Source organism: Hydractinia symbiolongicarpus, chromosome 1 (assembly GCF_029227915.1).
Source record: "Hydractinia symbiolongicarpus strain clone_291-10 chromosome 1, HSymV2.1, whole genome shotgun sequence".
In the NCBI taxonomy this organism is placed as follows: Eukaryota; Metazoa; Cnidaria; class Hydrozoa; order Anthoathecata; family Hydractiniidae; genus Hydractinia; species Hydractinia symbiolongicarpus.
This window is the reverse complement of record NC_079875.1, coordinates 20,169,300-20,185,865: the sequence shown is the minus strand read 5'-3', so window position 1 is coordinate 20,185,865 and position 16,566 is coordinate 20,169,300. Positions and strand designations below refer to the sequence as shown.

Genomic DNA, 16,566 nt, shown 5'->3' with positions numbered 1-16,566 from the left:
AGAGGAGTTTGAGAGAGCCTGGAAAAATTACATCATTCTGTCCCATGTTGGGAACGACGACGTACAAGTTTTCGTTTTGATTAATTGTGCTGGGGACATGGGAGACTTTGACACGCTGTTTCTTGCCTTTCATAGCCAGCATTGTCTTTATTACCTTATGCTGATCAAGTTTGGTTCCGTACATGTTTATTGGTAGCACTATGAGAGTGGAATAAATGACAGATAATCCAGGATTCAATGACGATTTCACGGCGGAGGAAGACCTTGACCGTGGGGGAGAGGAGGGATCTTTCAGTAGACCGAGGATATTCCTGGGTCCACCACCACCCCCCAACACCTTCACGAGACACCACGACGGGGAAGATAGCTCTCACGGCAAGTGGGGAACTATTGAGGTCGAAGGTTGATAGCCTTTACGAAGCTCTTGGTGATGAGCTGGGGGAGCCTAGCGCTAGACACTACGACGAGCTTGAGTCGAGAGGGCACCGGCTTCTTTACGATGGTGTAGAGCTCACGAAAAGGAATGGTGAGCTCAGGAGTGTTGCCGAGATACAGAGGAGGTTGGGGACGAATCGTTTGCGAGACATGGGGTTTATCAACTATACTACACCACACAAGGGCAGTAAGGCAGAGGCCCAGAAACTTATGGGCGATACCAATCGCGTTGTGGAAAGGCTGACGACATCGCAATGGAACCGCTGCTCGGGAAAGTACTCGACGATACGGAGAGCTTGATGGAAGATACTTCGTTTGGAGGAGGGGAGTCGACCAAGGGATGGCCAGCTGAGGATGTTGGAAAGCAAGATACTTGTCAGAGATGAGCAGATCAAAAGTCTCGAGGACAAAAAGAAGGCCAACCCTGGAGCAACCAAGGAACAAATAGACATTTGGAACAGAAAGTACGGGATGAGAAGAAAGCCTTACGAGAGCAACACGGTGTATTTTCCTCCGAGAGCCAGAGCCAACTAAAGATTATCAAAGAGACTCTGATGAAGATCGCTGGGGATGACACATCACTGCTCGAAAAACTCAAGATCTTGTTCAAGGAGCAGGGCTTGACTATCGCGGGCATCGTTTCCGCCGTCTGCTCAATTTGATATTGAAAATTATGAAATACGAAACAGAAGCGACAGGGATAAAAATGGAGGGGGACTTATTGAATATGTCAAAAAAGGGCTGATTTGTAAGCAATTATCGAACCTTGAGCCAAAGAAAAATGAAGTTATTTGTTCTGAGATTACAGTGAGAAATAAAAAATGGGCCATTTTTAGTCTATATAGACCACCAGAATCTTCTAACTTAAGTAACTTTTTTATTGAGATAGAACGCTCAATTGATTTGGCTTTCAAAACTTATGATAATGTTGTAGTCATGGGCGATATAAATATTGATTGTGATGACTCAAGTTCGACAGGTTTTGACAGTTTTACAACTTTTTGCGAAACCTACAATTTAAAAAATTTAATAAAACAAAAAACATGTTTCACAAATACTCGTGCATCACGAATAGATGTGTTTTTAACAAATAAACATGCATGTTTTCATAATTCTAAATCTTTTGAAACTGGACTTAGTGACCACCACCATATGATTTCTACTTTTATGAAGACTTTTTTAGTACGTTTAAAATCGAAAGAGATATCGTATAGGTGTTTTAAAAAATTTGATGAGCAAGTTTTTCTTGAAGAAGTGAGGAGCACAGATTTTTGTTGTAATAACATAGATCCAAATGAAAGTTATGAGAACCTTGTACTGAAATTTCGAAATATAATTGATAAACATGCACCTATAAAAATTAAATTAGTTCGGGGTAACGAAGCCCCGTTTATGAATAAAAAATTACGAAAAGCAATTTACACAAGATCTCGTCTTAAAAACAATTTTAACAAAAATCGAACAGATGAAAATAGGGCAAAATATAAAAAACAAAGAAATAAGTGTGTTAGTATGAGACGACAGGCGATTAAAGAGCATTTTAATAGTGTAATGGAGGGTGGCATTATTCAAAATAAGAAATTTTGGAGCACTGCTAAACCTTTCCTTACTAACAAATCAGGTAAGAGCTCTAATAATATCTAAAATATAGTGGAGTTAAACCAGTGTCGCTACGAAATTATCAATCTGAAAATAGAAATGAAGTTATCTCAAAGATTCTGGAAACATATAAAAATCACCCTAGTATTCTTGAAATTAAAAATTCACTAATTGATCAAAGTAATGAAATGTTGTTTAACTTTAAGGAAGTCTCGGAAAATGAAGTCTCTAAACTTTTCGGGGATCTAAAAGTAGGTGTGGCATCTGGAGAGGACAAGATAACGGCTAAAATGGTGAAGTTAGCAAAACCTTATTTGATAAAACCCTTAACAAATGCCATTAACAACAGTATTTGTCTCTCAAGCAACCAAAGAATTGAAGCTTTATGGTCCCACTTGAGGCGTGACTGTATCAATTGGTGGATGAACTATTTTAAGGATCTCATCGAAGTAGATAAATATAACAGTGCAAGCCCAATTCAAAAGGAGTGTCTTTTGTTTTGTTTTTATGATGTTTTGAATTCAGTCTTAAAAGAGTTTCAACAGAGTTGGAATGGACATCGAATAAGAGAACAAGCAACATCAAATGCGATTTATCGTCCATCTGGAAGACCAGACGTGTTGTATCATACACCATCGTTTTCTGATCCTTCAATCAAATCTTACGAACAAAATGTTGATTATAACGATCTCAACCTACTTCAAACAACATTTCAATATGAGACAGTTACTAAGCACATTTGTACTGTGGAATTTTTTGAATTGGCTAACATGCTTATGGTTGAAAATAGTTTAGTTCCAGCAAAGAATGCAGAAAAAGCGCTTTGCCTGTATGAAACATTTTTGAGATTAATAGATGCGGTATAAATTCAATGTTATTATTTATTGCATTTTGTCCTTATCATTAAAAGTTTCATCTCATGCCGCGTTAAGCCCCAAAACGATTCGTTTACTTTTTCTCATTTCTCTGCGTTAGCATGGTCTATCAACTTTCATAGCAAAGTGTAGTGCGCTTTCAGCCCAAGGCTTGCTAATACGCATGCGCATGATTTGATAAAGTAGCAAAAGAAAAGCGACGAGAGCGAATTGATCCAGAAGAACGCAGGAAGAAAAATGGGCAGGACCACGAATTTACAATCGCTAAAGTTATGTACCCTCGACCTCTTGACCTTTATGCGCCTGTTTGACCTATCCTTGTCAACATTTCTAAAAATCTGTGATCTAGCTTCGCATAGAAAATTTTTACCCCACTTGTACTAAACTCGACTTTTCTGTCACGTGAGGAAAGATGGCAAGTTTCCCGCATATTTTAAATATCGAAATTTCTCATTTGAACCAGCTTCCTATAGCTTATTAATTCATATAAAATAAGTACAACAGTGGCAACTACTTCTTAGACAGCTTTTTTAAACCTCGGGAGTAGCAGAACAATAAAAGAAAATCAATTTGCTGATCATTATTTTTTTCTTTCTTTACTTCACATATACAAAAAAAATTCCAACATACTTTAATTGTAGAAACTTTTGCGAGAAATGTTTTGGATAAACGTTTGCAAATTGAAAAGTTGAAAACATCTCGCTATATAAATTTATATTTTCGATTGAGGAAAAACACATTATTTTACTTTTCAATGTATCTGCGCAGAAATTCGAAAAATTTTCGCCAATGACGAAATTGAAATTTTTTTGCGAGAGACTAAAATTGGCGAAAGTTTCTTTTGCGAAAGTTTCTATGATTAAAGTAGTCAAAACAATGTTAATAATAGCGTTTCAAAATATGTTTAGTCATAAAGAACATAACATACAAAACAAAAGATCAGCAAATAATGCTCTTTGAAAAAAGCTATATATACATATATACATGTGCAAATCGAGGTACCATTATTTATCATCAATACGTATTAGTTATAGCACACTCATAGTCTGAAGAATTGTTTGAAAGATGCAGTTTTCTATATAAAAGTGTTATATAAAAAAAGGAGAAAAAATAAATAAAAAATGCATAATCAGCAAGTTTATGATCAACAAAATATAAAATGAAAGATCTTTGAAAAAAAAAGATATTAAATATTGTCCTTAACACCCCATGAGTCTTCATTACCGAGATAATAATTGATGTTTTCACAAAGGTGAGAAAAGGAAACATATTGGCGCGGCAGCCTCAAAATTTTAAAACATGTCTCAGCTGTTGGTCTTGCATGTTTCGGTGGGTGATCAGTGTACTCTAATTTAATGATTTCACCAGGTATAAGGTTCGATGATCCAGTTATAAATCTGACAAGATCCAACAAAGTTTCCTGTTTCAATGAACGTACATAACGATGAAACCAAGTTGTAATTTTCTGGTGAACTTGATTTTTTTCATCGGCTTCGATAGCTTTTAAAAATCGTTCGGGTGTGGGCTTTGTTTCAGCAGCTATAGCATCGAACATATTTTGGCTGACGTTTTTCCAAAAATGTCCCATTCCTATAACAATTTCCTTCAAACAAAAGGTTGGTAACCTTATAAGTGAAATTTTTGCAGCTTTAACAAATAATTCGATCACATTTTCTTTCTTTGGCATATCAAAAATACGAGATTCAGTCAATATGTCTACTATGGGTTGGATTTCACTTTTTTTCCCAGCTGCAAACTTTTTTACATACTCGGCTTCTGATGATGGAATATAATTCATAAACGATTTGAACAAATCTTGATCAGTTATTTCTTCAAACAATGTATACTTCATGGCAGCATGTGATAATTGAAAAGGATATACATTATAAAATACAAAGCCAGAGATAATAATTTTTCCCACTGTATTTAACTCCATCGCTTCTGAAGTGGGTATTGGTACTTTCTCAAAGTAGCCATCAAATTTTCCATACATTTTATTAAAAAATAATGTGAAAGCGTCCCTTGCAACACCATCACCCTGAGCTTCCTCATCCTTGAATTCGATTAAAACCTTTTTTTTATGTTAAAACGGTCACTGGAAAAAATGTCAACATTTCATCCCATATATTTTCTCTGACTACAGTTACTAATTGTTCCCCATCATTGAATTCACCCTCAAGGGATAATAAACGGACTTTTTGTAAGTCTTCGAAATTTGCTGTTGTTATCAGTTCATTAATTGCTATGGTTCTGAAGCAACAACACGAAAGCAAACAACAACAATGACAGATAATGTTAGAAGTATATTTCTCTTGTTTCATGTCATAACTACACTTGAGTTTGGGGAAAGGGGGGGGATGTCAGGTTTGGTATCAGGGGGGCCAAAACCAGATGCGTGTGTTTCCATCCTTACCCTTAGTAAGAGGTATCTCGTGGAAACGTCTGCGTATCTCGTGGAAACGCTAACTCAGCAACTCGCTTGGAAATTGCCTATATCTGAGCGACTCACTTGGAAATCGCCTACACCTCAGCAACTCGCTTGGAAATTGCCTACATCTGAGCGACTCACTTTGAAATCGCCTACACCTCAGCAACTTGCTTGGAAATTGCCTACATCTCCGCGACTCACTTGGAAATCGGCTACACCTCAGCAACTCGCTTGGAAATTGCCTACATCTGAGCGACTCACTTGGAAATCGCCTACACCTCAGCAACTTGCTTGGAAATTGCCTACATCTCCGCGACTCACTTGGAAATCACCTACACCTCAGCAACTCGCTTGGAAATTGCCTACCTCTCCGCGACTCACTTGGAAATCGCCTACACCTCAGCAACTTGCTTGGAAATTGCCTACATCTCCGCGACTCACTTGGAAATCGGCTACACCTCAGCAACTCGCTTGGAATTTGCCTACTACCTGCTATGGCGTATCTCGTGGAAACGCACCTCATTTGTTAGGGAAACAAACGCATCTTCATCCCATTTGGCTGACGAAGGAAGCCCGACATCCCCAATTTACCCCAAACTGGATTTTTTAAAGGAGACAATTTTGCGATCCATCATGTTATTAGCTAACTTTCAAAATCTGATAATACACAACTTTAAATTGACAAATAATAACTACAATTGCTGTCAATAATACAAAATAGCAGTAATAGCCATTTCCTCTATCATACCTAACAAGAACCTACTCTTTATGAGCTTTAGCTTCTTTTGCATTTCACACCTGTTATTAACCTCTTGGTGCACCACCTCTGACTGTCAGCGCCGCATCCCCCCGCTGTTATTTCCCCAGTCATCTGTCCTGCTCGCGTGGTGCACCGTCGTTCATCTCCTCACACCTGTACTTAATTCACCATACTCTTCCAGGGGTACACGCACATCTCTACACTTTGTGGCTGCCCAGGGCAGCCCAGCACCCCCAAATTCTATGAGGCAATATTTATGACGAGAACTACGACGAGATAATTCAACATGCCATAACAGGCTTAACAAATAGACATGAAAAAGAAACTACATGCAAGTGCCTATAAATTAGCCTTTTACAATTCGGGTAATAAAATCCCCATTTGATAAAACGAACAATGGGCCAGCCTTAGCCCTTTCCTAAATGGAGCTGTTTTGGATGCCTTGATGTTAAATGTAAATAGCAGTTCTGAAAATAGAAGCCTGACCTTATTTATTAATCACTCTAGGGCAAATGTATAATGGCTAATATGGAAGATTTCTTCATAAAAAAACATCAGAAACTTTCCCCATGTGGATTACTTTTACATTAACAAAATTAAAAATTTGAAGATAAACTTTTGGGATTTTGTCATTCATTAGTTTTCAAATTTCTCCCTGGAAATTTTTAAGGCTCGAAACCCATGTCCCACAGCAACCCTTTCATCCTTATCCTAATGTTAATACATAATCTATGCAACAGCTTTGCAGTAAAATTAAAACTTTAAAAGTTTTAAACGAATAGCGGCGATAGAAATGCTTTTTTAGATCGTATTTTAAAGTTTAAAATCGAAAAGAGGCGATAGAAATGTTTTTTTAGATCGCATTTTAAAAGTTTATAAACGAAAAGCGGCATTTAATAGTTGTGAACAATGCTTCTCGAATGTTTCTTAGATTAAACGCGCTGGAATCAACAATACATTCCCGCGCAATGTATTATAAAACTTCGCGAAAGATTTTTATTATTTGCTCCGATATTTCTTCACGAGCGCATTGTTTTTTAACACGCAAATATAAACTCGCAAAACGCTCAAGGGATTTAATTATAACAAAAGACAACCGACTGCCGTCCTCCACGCAAAGGTGTGATATTAGCGTGTACGCGGTAGATTACATTCAGACTGTACTCTACTTAATCACTCTACAATGACACTTATTTAAATGCCTAATATAAAGGGAATACATAAAATCGGAAGCCTAACCGTATTTATATGCCCAACCATTCTAAATTAAGGGCACTGACAATAAAAGCATTTCCAGATTTCCAAATTGCACAAAAGATATAGCCTGATCGAACAATTTTGGGTATCATTCAAAATACAGCTATGTGAAATGTTTATAAAATTGATCCTAAAGACTGGACACATATTGCAAAAAAAAAATTTAAAAAAATCCAACTTAAAGTGAGGTAGGATCGCCTAAGTAGAAATTGCCAATGAGAAGATCATGTGGATCTAAACTAGTAATCGGTTGAAAGCAACGCATAATTTTTTTATTGGCGTTTAAAAAGGTTCCTTGCGCCCAGGAGTCGAGTTAAAATTTATCTAAACTACTCAGGAGTGTTTCACGAGGCTCAACTCTCTGGTTTCACGGTAGTTTAACTACATTTTGCCGCTTTTTGCCGATTGTTGCGCGATTTCTTGTTTTCTGCCGTAAAATAGTCGACTTCGGCCGCAGGCGAAGTGTGGACTTTTGACCCTCTTAAACAAACAAATAATTTTGACGCCAAGAAGAATCGCGCCGAAGTGTGGACTTTTGGACTCTTGTAAAACAAAGAATATGTGACGTCAAGAAGAATCCCGCCGAAGTCGTCGAAATTTACAGTAAAGAAAGATTGAAATTAATTTACTCTACCTATTGTTATTGCCTCCCGGTAGCGGGTCGGTTGGATAGGGTAGGATTCAACATGTCTAAAGGCTAAGAAAGTTTTGTATTGACTTGCAGCAAGTAAATGGAAGTTCTAAATATATGATTGCGGAATGAAATTGAGCAATGTTGCTAAAAAGAAACATTACTGGAAAACATTTATTCTCTGTGTTGCCAGGGATTGCAGAAGAAAGCAGTTTGGCAAAATAAACAGACTTTTTGAGTTAACAAAATTATAGCATTAATTTTATAATGACAACGTTTTCAGGTACATCTGTTTACTTTAAATTCCATTGATTCTTGAGCTTTCTATTGTTGTGCTAGCAAGTTGAGCATGAAACTGTTTATAGTTTCACTTTCAACAACTTTAAAAAGGCCTGTCTCAAACTCAAAGTTCTTGTGTTGTCTTTGGGTACCCACAAGTAACAAGACATTTGATAACAATACAATAAATCGAATAGCTGCATAACAACTTGTATGTTTGATTTGTAGATTCAAAGCTCCTGGCAATAAACACTTTTTAAACGATTTCTTAAAATGCCACAAGGCCACAGACGAGAACACTAGTCGTGACTAGTTTTGGGAGAATGACTTCGACAAGACTTGATGATGATCGGTTTAAAAGCTGTAATCTTATATCGAGATAATTCCTGGGAACGATGTTAATTATAAAAATTAGGAAAAAAGCATGGTTTTAATTAATGGGTGAAATGACGAAAGTTTTTCACATTTCACTAAAGAAGTTATGCTGACAGGCATGGAAAATGTTTGTGGTTCTACCAACATAACGAAATGACTTAGCATATATACATATACAGCGCTATCCTGATTGACACAAAATGTGTAAATGTAGTTAACGATATCTGTTTTTAAATGATTTGTTTTGTTAAAAATTTCAAGTAGTTAGTGTTTATCGCATAACAGCTAGGTATTTCCAAGTTTGATTCAACATTTTAGAGTCTTAGCCAATAAGGGCTACATATTTTTGACTGAATGTTGTGCTAAATCAGTGGTCATTCACTTGTTGTAGTAGGTTGTGTTGTTTTTAATTAGCTATTGCTGCGTAAAAACCAAATTTTATATAGCGGCCTTTACTTGTGCAAAATCATGATATAATTTTGCTATTTTTATTTTATTTATCTGTTGTTGTTTATACTATGATCTAATAATACAAATAAAGCCTATTTACAATGCAGTTTGTGTTGTTGTTGTTGCTTATTTCTCTATCTTTCTCCTTTTCCATGTGATTAAATGTTTCAAATAAATTAAATATCAAAAGTTTTATTAGTAATAGATACCGTTTTGCATGTCTTTTACAGAATATAGTTTCTCCAAAGTTATAGCCTGAATATTGCTCCCAAAGCAATTATATTCACCAATAACTTACGAAAACAAGCCTGCAAATATTATTCTGGATGTGGAAAAAAGAAGTTTTTCTGGCTAGCTAAGTATAGTCTATTATAAGATTAAAAAGGGAAACCACGAGGCCAAATTTTCACGCAGATACAATTTACTATACACAGGTTGGAGCAGGATCGTATCATGATCGTCTATCGCGGTGAATGAACATAAACAACACTATACATAACATAACGAGTTATCATAATGGCAACCTGGCTACAAGGTTGGCATTACTTGTATAAAAGCCATAATGGCTCTAGGGTTGTTAAAAAGTGACAGTTTCTGGGCTCCTAACATGATATAATATATAAAATGAAACAAACCGACCTGGCTACATGCAATATCTGTCCTGAAGAAATATCTGAAGGTTTCTCCTGATACCAGAGGTACATGATCCAAAATTTGCTAGAGTCATTGGTTGTCATTGGATGCGCTGCCATTATAGTAATTGAAGCCAAAAGATGGAGTTGATGATATTAGTAGGTTGCAGTGATAGATGCTTCTTCAGGAACCGCAATTAACATGTGGTGAACTGTTGGTCCACCACCATGCAAACAAGACAGAGTTTTAATCCTCAGTCAACAAGAGGGCTTGAAAACCAATTTCAAATAAGAATTTAAAACATTCTTACAACTGGATCATGTCTTACTGATTTAAATTATGAAACTTAAACTCAGGGACCTAGAAATAGTGTGAGTTCTTTATCTGTTGAAACCAAACCAAACTATTAGCAAAATGTGATGATGGAAACTAGTTGACTTTAGCTGCTCCCATTTTATAGGTAGGCAAGGCAATCTTAGGGGCGTGGATCTACAACAGTATTGGTTAGTTACCTTGAGGGCCCCTAGTGTTCATGCCTTGTGACCACCCTTTTCACTAGTCTACCATTCTAGATTTGGAATAACATTGAGTTTCTAAAGTATATCCTTCAATGATGCTAGTAGCCATCTTTGTTGACACTTGAATACTGAATGCAATCAAAGCCAAGCCTCTCAACAAGGTATAAGTACTTACTTCAGGAACCGCAATTAACATGTGGTGAACTGTTGGTCCACCACTATCTGTCTTCTTCTGAACTTGATAATAAACTTGTTGTTGAGGTAGATTGTTCAGTTACAGAAGCATCGTTAGTGGACTCTTTCTCTGTTCCAAATCCCATAAATGCTACTGAAGCTCCGGATGTCATGTTAACTGGATCATCACGTTCTCTAATATGAAACATTCCTGATTTAATTGGTGAATCTGGGACAATAACTTTTCCAGTAAAATCTAAAATATCATAATGTTCAGGTTCAATGCTCAAACTTCCTGCCCAATCATATACTACAGTCATTGTTTCTCTTGCATGAAAAAGACGTGTTTTATGACCTTCTGCAGGGTGATGTATTGAAATAGTACAATGGTAATCAGTTAAAAGAGCTTCAGGAGGAACTCTTGATTTTCGTGCTGCATTCAAGCTTTGTAACCTTAAGTTTCTTTTTTCTATATCAGCTTTTTCTTGTGCTTTCTTCCTATCAGATGCTAAAGATGCAGAGTAGGCATTGTCCATCTCTTGTCTTACCTCTGCTCGTTCATGAGAAGTTCCAATCAATGGTGTTGATGTTCTAAAACCACGAGCTGGAACAAAATCATCTGATTCGTCATTGTCAGAACTCACAAATATTGGTGCTGTCAAGTCTTGTATCATTTGGATTGTCTTGCACTTTGTTCTGAAAATGAACTTGGTTCTAGCCATTTTTGTTTTCTGACAATACAGTTCAATTGTAAAAGGGATCTGTTGGTTTGCATTGGTGGTTAAAATGTTATTCACAACTTCCCTCCGGATATCAACTAAAAAGAAAGTAACGTCACTTGTACCAAATGTAAGAGGGTTGTTCCTTTTCTCCCAAAATAACTCTTTGCAAGTATTCAATAAATCATCATAGGATGCATTCGACGGAAGCTTGATGCTTCTCAGTCCACCTCCTCTTTCTCCTTTCACTAGAGCAAATTTTTTTTTCCTCGCATCATAGTGTTCCCAACTGAGGTAAACGACTCTTAGTTTCTTTGTTACACTTTTCCTAACTGGGGACAACACTCTACTTTTTTTGGTCTAGCTGATCCACCTTGAATAATGGACCTCAACTCAAGCTTTCGATCTTCTATTTGCTCATCTGAGGAACACATTAATCTCAATCTGATTATATCACCATCCTTGGTGACACCATGTTTACGTAAATTGTTGTCGTCAGCATGCAGTACAGCTATCTCAGTGAGCTGAAAAGGGAAACATGGATAAAGTCAGCCAAAATTGCAAGAAAAAAACAAACATAATTATATATAGCTAGCTACCATCTTTAGCGCGAAGACGCTCCTCCTTATGCAGGGGGAAGGGGCACAGGGGTGTAAACAATCTCTCTCAAGAGATTTACCTTTTCGTTGATAAAATTCAGAATCGTCATCTCAGATTGGTCCAATTTTTTTAAATATTGAATTACCTAAAAAAAAACATCAGTTGTAGCTAGCTGAATTTGTATGCAAAGGAATGGACACCATATCGCCCATGTCCATACTGAAAAAGAAAACAAAAATTTCTCAATAATAAAATGATACTGCTAAATCATTAACGAATCCAAATTAATAGTACATGATATAAATCAACCAGCTTTTATCAGTAAAGAACATAACAACATACCTTGTCCATGTCTCGCTCTTTCGCCGCCATCTTTGAAATCTAAACTAGGTTATGCACATCGTTGGACTTGACTCCAAGTCACCACTAAGTGATCAATTTTCCTAAGTGATAAATTTGCATACATAGCTTTTGCTAAGTGATCAATTTGTACAGATAGCGTTTTGCTAAGTGATCAATTTGCATAGATAGCATTCGCTAAGTGTGCAATTTGCATACATAGCATTTCCTAAGTGATCAATTTGTACAGATAGCATTTTGCTAAGTGATCAATTTGTACAGATAGCATTCGCTAAGTGATCAATTTGCATACATAGCATTTGCTAAGTGATCAATTTGTACAGATAGCATTTGCTAAGTGTGCAATTTGTACAGATAGCATTCGTTAAGTGATCAATTTGTACAGATAGCATTTGCTAAGTGTGCAATTTGCATACATAGCATTCGCTAAGTGATCAATTTGTACAGATGGCATTCGCTAAGTGATCAATTTGTACAGATAGCATTTGCTAAGTGTGCAATTTACATACATAGCATTCGCTAAGTGTGCAATTTACATACATAGCATTCGCTAAGTGTGCAATTTGTACAGATAGCGTTTTGCTAAGTGATCAATTTGCATAGATAGCATTCGCTAAGTGTGCAATTTGCATACATAGCATTTGCTAAGTGATCAATTTGTACAGATAGCGTTTTGCTAAGTGATCAATTTACATAGATAGCATTCGCTAAGTGATCAATTTGTACAGATAGCATTTGCTAAGTGTGCAATTTGTACAGATAGCATTTGCTAAGTGTGCAATTTGTACAGATAGCATTTGCTAAGTGATCAATTTGTACAGACAGCATTTGCTAAGTGATCAATTTGTACAGATAGCGTTTTGCTAAGTGATCAATTTGCATAGATAGCATTCGCTAAGTGTGCAATTTGTACAGATAGCATTTGCTAAGTGTGTAATTTGTACAGATAGCGTTGACTAAGTAATCTTTTTTCAGAGTTGACAATCGATTTAAATGTTTGCTGCAAAAACTCTGTATGGTTTCTTTGAAGTGTGTTATTGTTGGCAGATAGAGGCCACCGTAGTTATGGCAGTTTTTATAGTTCATGCCTGGAACTAAGTCAATCAGTGTCCCATGTCTGTATTGCTGCTTGATTTCATTATTTCAGTTCTTAGTGATCTCTTTTTTGCAGCCTTCTTAGCAGCCTTGTGTTTTTCACGTATATCTTTTGCATATGAAAAACTCCGAACTCTTGTATACAACGTGAGCATATGTTCCAGAAGGTTTATACTGACTTCTTTGCTGACTTTTGGATCCACAGTATAACAAACACTATTAAAGTTTGACAAAATAGAACAGTTTTTCAACATAGCTTCAACAAGATCATGACATTTCAAAGTTGTGCTGAAATGTGAAGTTTTCGATCGAAATATTTTTTCACATTCTCGAAAAACATCTTGAATTTGTTTATTCACTCTCCACAATCCACCTCTGTCCCGTATATTGATCAATGTCTGCGAATTGTCACAGTCAACTTTGCACGCCTGTAAAATTAAAATAGCCTGCTTGTTGTAATCAGTACACTTCTTTGAGAAACGGCATTTCGTGTGAAGCTTATGTACAATAAATCCAGGTATATATTGCAAACTTTTCAGCTTATTTTCAGTAATCGCCAAAACAGTATCAGGAAGAGACGCCATAACTTTATCGGTTCCTGAGAGATGAATTAAAATGTGATTAGCAACTTCAGTTAATAAAATGTTGCTTAAAGTCACATCTTCAAACTTTAAGGGTAGAAGATTATCCCCTAGTAAGCCATAAAAATGAGAAGAAAAATCCTCAGCATCACCATGAAAACTTTCAATTAAGGGTTTTATTTTGTTCCAAAGTTCAACAGCTTCATCAGTTGAAAATTTAAATTTATCCTCTGAAAACAAACATCTTGCTGATTCAGGTAAACATCTGTCACCAAAACATATCTCAGCACTTTTTTTCACCATTAATTTTAATGTTAATGGATGTAGCTTCTTTAGAATTTTTTCTTCTTTTGACAATTTTGGCATGGACAGAAAAGGGCTAGCATCTGGCATTTCTGACAAGGCATGCTTAACATTGCAATGTATGGTTAGACCACGTTGTGATTTGCAAACTTTATCGCAATTTTGGCAACGGTAAACCTCATTTTTCTTGCAGCTTTCAACTTCTGTTACAACAGTATCGGAGGGTCGTCCAACACAACTTAAGGATAGGTTGCGCAAACAATGTCGGTGGTCGTTGCCTCTAGACTATCTCTTTTTCTTATGACTATGTCCAAACGGAGTCTTGCCGACTCGGGTTTTTATTACCACAAGCGAGTCAGTCTGTGGACGTAACATAACATATTTTTTATGGCTGCCCTAAGAGGTGTGAGTAATCTTTTGAAGGCTTTGCATTAGCTAGGTAAAGGATAAAAAGGGGTTCATTGCATGTAAAAAATAATGATATACTAGCTACTACATAGATGGCTAGCTAGCTAGCCATCTATGTAGGGATTGTAGCTAGGTTGTTAACTACGGGATTGTAGCTAGGTTGTTAACTAGGTATTTAATTCAATGAAAAATTCCTTTCAACTTTCTTTATATAGCTAGCTAGCTACGCTGGACAAAGTTTCCATATATAACGAAAAAAAGTAATAGCGTAAGATAAAGTATATCTAATGAGAATTAAATAAGGATATTACTACCTGAGATTGATAGATATAAAAGGTAAACTTTTCCAGTAAAATTCTCGTGGACTTTCTCCTGTAAAATTCTCGTGATCCTTCTGACATTGTCGCCATATTTAAATAACAACAAAAACTCCCCCATCGCCGTTTTAAATTCATGTTTTTTCGCTTAATCAAAAATTTACGGAAAAATGACCAGATTAAATTGCTGGGAAAGAAAACCAAAATGAACGATATTGAAGCCGTGGGGAGTAGTGCTTGATAATTTTGATGTATAGGGGCAAGACGCGGAAACCCTATGCAGCCTTTATTTGGCTTATTTAATGAGGAAATGGGCTCCGCTACTCTCCGCAATCAATATAGAAAGTGTTGCGGAGAGGTTGCCAAGGCAAAGGCATTAAGCACGGCAAGGTAAGGGCACGGCAAAGGCAGGCAAGGAAACAGGAAGAGGAATCAGGAAGGCAGGGGTAGACAAGGCATTGGAGGCACAGGCAAGGGCATATTAGGCAGGCACCAGAAAAGGCAATGGAAGGGTAAGCAAAGGCACGGTCAGTGCTGACAAGGCAATGGAACGGCAAGGCAGGGGTGTCTGACTTTAATAGAAAATCTCCCCCCCCCCCCTACAACTCAAAGATTGCGTATACTCAATATATCAGAGATAAGTATCATATTAGTCCAGGAGTATAGAAAATATTAAGGTGCAAATATTTCAAATTCAATATCTCAAAAAAAAGTCTCAAATTTATCAAGGTTAATATACAGTGAAACATGTTAATTATGTGCCAGGGCATGGAGATGTCATGTGATATTAGTAAAAGTAACTTATGAATTACGAGGCTAATGCTGCATGCAGACCTGATCTTTACTACTGAAAACGGCGTGTCTCGATCAACCAAAGAGAAGCCGAGTGCGCGCCATCGCACAGAGCGTAGCGTAGACCATTTCCTCATTAAATAAGCCAAATATAACGGACGGAGGAGAGTGTATAGGATTTTCGCGGCAATGACTTCATTTAGCACCGGGCTAACTGGTCCCGACACACGACGTACAACATCATTAGCATCACTTCATACTTTATCGACATAAAAAACCCGACAGACGTTCATTCACACTACTCCAACCAAATGGACCCGGCATATGAACCCTTATTCTCTCTATCGCTACACAAGAAATACGTATTTTTACTGTCAATAATCCATAACCAACATAATATCGCATAATACTGCATAATACCTTAATAATACTATCTATCGCTACATAACAATTACATATTTTTTCTGTCGATGGCCATAACCAACGTAATATCGCATAATATTGCATAGTACTTTCATAATCCATAAAAAATACATAATTTTTCCGTCGATGGTCATAACCAACGTAATATCGCATAATACCTTCATAATACTCTCTGTCGTTCCATAAAAAATTCATATTTTTTCTGTCGTTGGCCATAACCAACGTAATATCGCATAATACTGCATAATACCTTCATAATACTCTCTATCGCTACATAATAAATACATATTTTTTCTGTCAATCGGCCATGACCAACGTAATATGCCACAATATTTCGCATAAGTGCCATTTACGGAAAGCTGTTTTTATAAAGTAGACAAAGTTTGAGGTTGGATACACATCCATACACAAACAGAAACGATATTTCGCTCAAATAGCCTTTTGCAAAAAGGCATATTAACGGCCCTATTGCAGGCTAAACAAAGAGACGTTTTCGTACAATATATTGAACAGCCGGTAGTGTTCTATGCCAATAGAAAAGATATTTAGGACTA

At 36.7% G+C, this 16,566-nt stretch overlaps 1 protein-coding gene across 1 annotated transcript; it reads right to left on the bottom strand.

Annotated features, from left to right (window-relative positions):
* Window positions 1–3,629: 3,629 nt before the first annotated feature.
* Window positions 3,630–12,105, bottom strand: LOC130662809 (uncharacterized). The gene is made up of 14 exons (XM_057461779.1): window positions 12,076–12,105; window positions 11,813–11,878; window positions 11,521–11,657; window positions 10,460–11,479; window positions 10,287–10,368; window positions 10,161–10,211; window positions 9,636–9,806; window positions 9,515–9,578; window positions 9,299–9,382; window positions 6,456–6,564; window positions 6,251–6,396; window positions 6,052–6,085; window positions 5,057–5,159; window positions 3,630–4,980 (listed from the first exon to the last, which is right to left on the bottom strand). The coding sequence occupies exons 1-14, from the start codon at window positions 12,103–12,105 to the stop codon at window positions 4,096–4,098; spliced, it is 2,982 nt and encodes a 993-aa protein (XP_057317762.1). The 3' UTR covers window positions 3,630–4,095.
* Window positions 12,106–16,566: the final 4,461 nt, after the last annotated feature.